Source organism: Malurus melanocephalus, unplaced genomic scaffold (genome assembly GCF_030028575.1).
Source record: "Malurus melanocephalus ecotype Western Australia unplaced genomic scaffold, MMel_1.1 scaffold_627, whole genome shotgun sequence".
In the NCBI taxonomy this organism is placed as follows: domain Eukaryota; kingdom Metazoa; phylum Chordata; class Aves; order Passeriformes; family Maluridae; genus Malurus; species Malurus melanocephalus.
The window spans coordinates 261559-263669 of NW_026623859.1; the positions used below are offsets into that span (position 1 = coordinate 261559).

A 2111-nucleotide genomic window follows, 5' to 3' on the forward strand; every position below is an offset into this window, starting at 1 on the left:
GCGGAGGGAGCGGCGCGCGGGGCCCTCAGGTACGGCCGGGACGCTCTCGGGCCATCGCGGCCGCTCCGGGCACTTCCCGGCGCTCCCCGGCACTCAGGACCCTCCCGCCGCCACCGCGCCGGCACCCATGAGCTGAGGCGCCGCCGCGGGAGCCGAGGCAGGAGCGGGCGGAGCCGCCGCCGCGGGCCCGGCGGAGCAGCGGAGCCGCCTCCCCGCCGCCCCATGCGCGGCCCGCGCTGAGCCCCGCCCGCCCTTCCCCGCCGGGCCGGCGCTCGCCCTCTCGCCCTCCCTTGGATGCCGCCGAGATGGGCAAGGTGCTGTCCAAGATCTTCGGGAACAAGGAGATGCGGATCTTGATGCTGGGGCTGGACGCGGCCGGCAAGACCACGATCCTGTACAAACTGAAGCTGGGCCAGTCGGTGACCACGATCCCCACCGTGGGCTTCAACGTGGAGACCGTCACCTACAAGAACGTCAAGTTCAACGTGTGGGACGTGGGCGGCCAGGACAAGATCCGGCCCCTGTGGCGGCACTACTACACGGGCACGCAGGGGCTCATTTTCGTGGTGGACTGCGCCGACCGCGACCGCATCGACGAGGCGCGGCAGGAGCTGCACCGCATCATCAACGACCGGGAGATGCGGGACGCCATCATCCTCATCTTCGCCAACAAGCAGGACCTGCCCGACGCCATGAAACCCCACGAGATCCAGGAGAAACTGGGCCTGACCCGGATCAGGGATAGGAATTGGTATGTGCAGCCCTCCTGTGCCACGACGGGGGATGGACTCTACGAAGGGCTGACGTGGTTAACGTCCAATTATAAATCCTAATGGGAGAGGAACTATTTAGTCTACAAAGAATTAAAGAAACAAAACAAAACAAACAAACAAACAAAAAAAAACCGTACAAAAAAAATAAATAACCCACGTGGCTTTCCAGAAGAATGATTCTCTACTGAAAAGTAAAAACAAAAAAGCATCCATAGGATTATGATCACCTTTCTCCAGTTGCCACCCTTTCCTCCTGCACCCTTGGCTGGATTCCTGTTCTAACTCCTCCTGCTTGGCGTTAGGATGCTCTAACCTCCGAATGTGACACGAACACAGGCACTAGATGCTATGGCAGACTTCCAGCAAACAGGGGAAGGACACATTATAGACTTGCTAAGTAACTTTTTTTTGGTTTTTTTTTTTTTTTTTTCTTTTTCTTCTCGATAGCCCTTTGCTGGTTTGATTATTTTGGGGGATGCTGGGGGAGGGGGTCCATTTTCAGTGTATGCTTTCTGGGTCTACTTTTTTGATTATATATTTTTTTTTTCTCTCTCTTCTCTCACTTTGCTGTAGATTGCTACTTTTTTGCATTCCTGCAGGATATGTTGCTAGGTCGACTTCATCTAGTAAACTGAAAATCGTTGCTTAAAATCAAACCGCAGTCTGTCTTTTTATATTAAGGACTTTTTTTTTTAAAGTTCTGTTAATCTGTAACTAAACAGTGACTCAGTCTGGCTCCACGGCTCAGGCTAATGAGGGGAATTCTTGCCTGCAGTGGCAGAGAGTGGGAATTCCACTGTAACGTGTTCAAAGTGCGTGTCGGGCGCCGGGAAATGTAAGAACTGCTTTGGAATGTCAGCTGGGAAGTTCTGACCCATACATCATGCATGAGGAGGGATGCAAAACCAGCTCCCCACACCACAGAGCAARCAAGGCATGAACGATGCTGTAGTTCCAGGGTAGGCACTGGTCGGTTTTTTTGTCTTAAATCAGGTTTAGTTGCAGTTTTTTACTACTTGGTGTYGGTCCCCGGGCCGAGGCTCTTTCCAGCAGATGCAGCAATAAAATGTTGCAATGAGTTTGACTTTAAATCAKATGTTTTGGCAGAAGTCCAGCACTGACTTTGCCTCTCGCTTCCATCTCAAGGCAGCTGGAGACACCTAAACCTTTAAAAGATTCCTGATTCTTTCCAACTGAAAGAAGGAAATTATTATTAWTGTTCTTTTTCCATGCTGGAGCCTTGCAAAGGGGCGAGTTCCATGCTGAGCTCTGCTCGRGCCCGGGGGTTCTGACATCAGGAATGGCCATTTTGAGGAAATCTCTTCTTGCTTTAGTTTT

The 2111-nt window shown here is 52.6% G+C and overlaps 1 protein-coding gene across 1 annotated transcript; it reads left to right on the plus strand.

The window, feature by feature from the left end:
• The first annotated feature begins 6 nt into the window (after positions 1 to 6).
• Positions 7 to 947, plus strand: ARF6 (ADP ribosylation factor 6). The gene has a single exon (XM_057383370.1). The coding sequence runs from the start codon at positions 306 to 308 to the stop codon at positions 831 to 833; it is 528 nt and encodes a 175-aa protein (XP_057239353.1). The 5' UTR covers positions 7 to 305; the 3' UTR covers positions 834 to 947.
• The last annotated feature ends 1164 nt before the right edge of the window (positions 948 to 2111 follow it).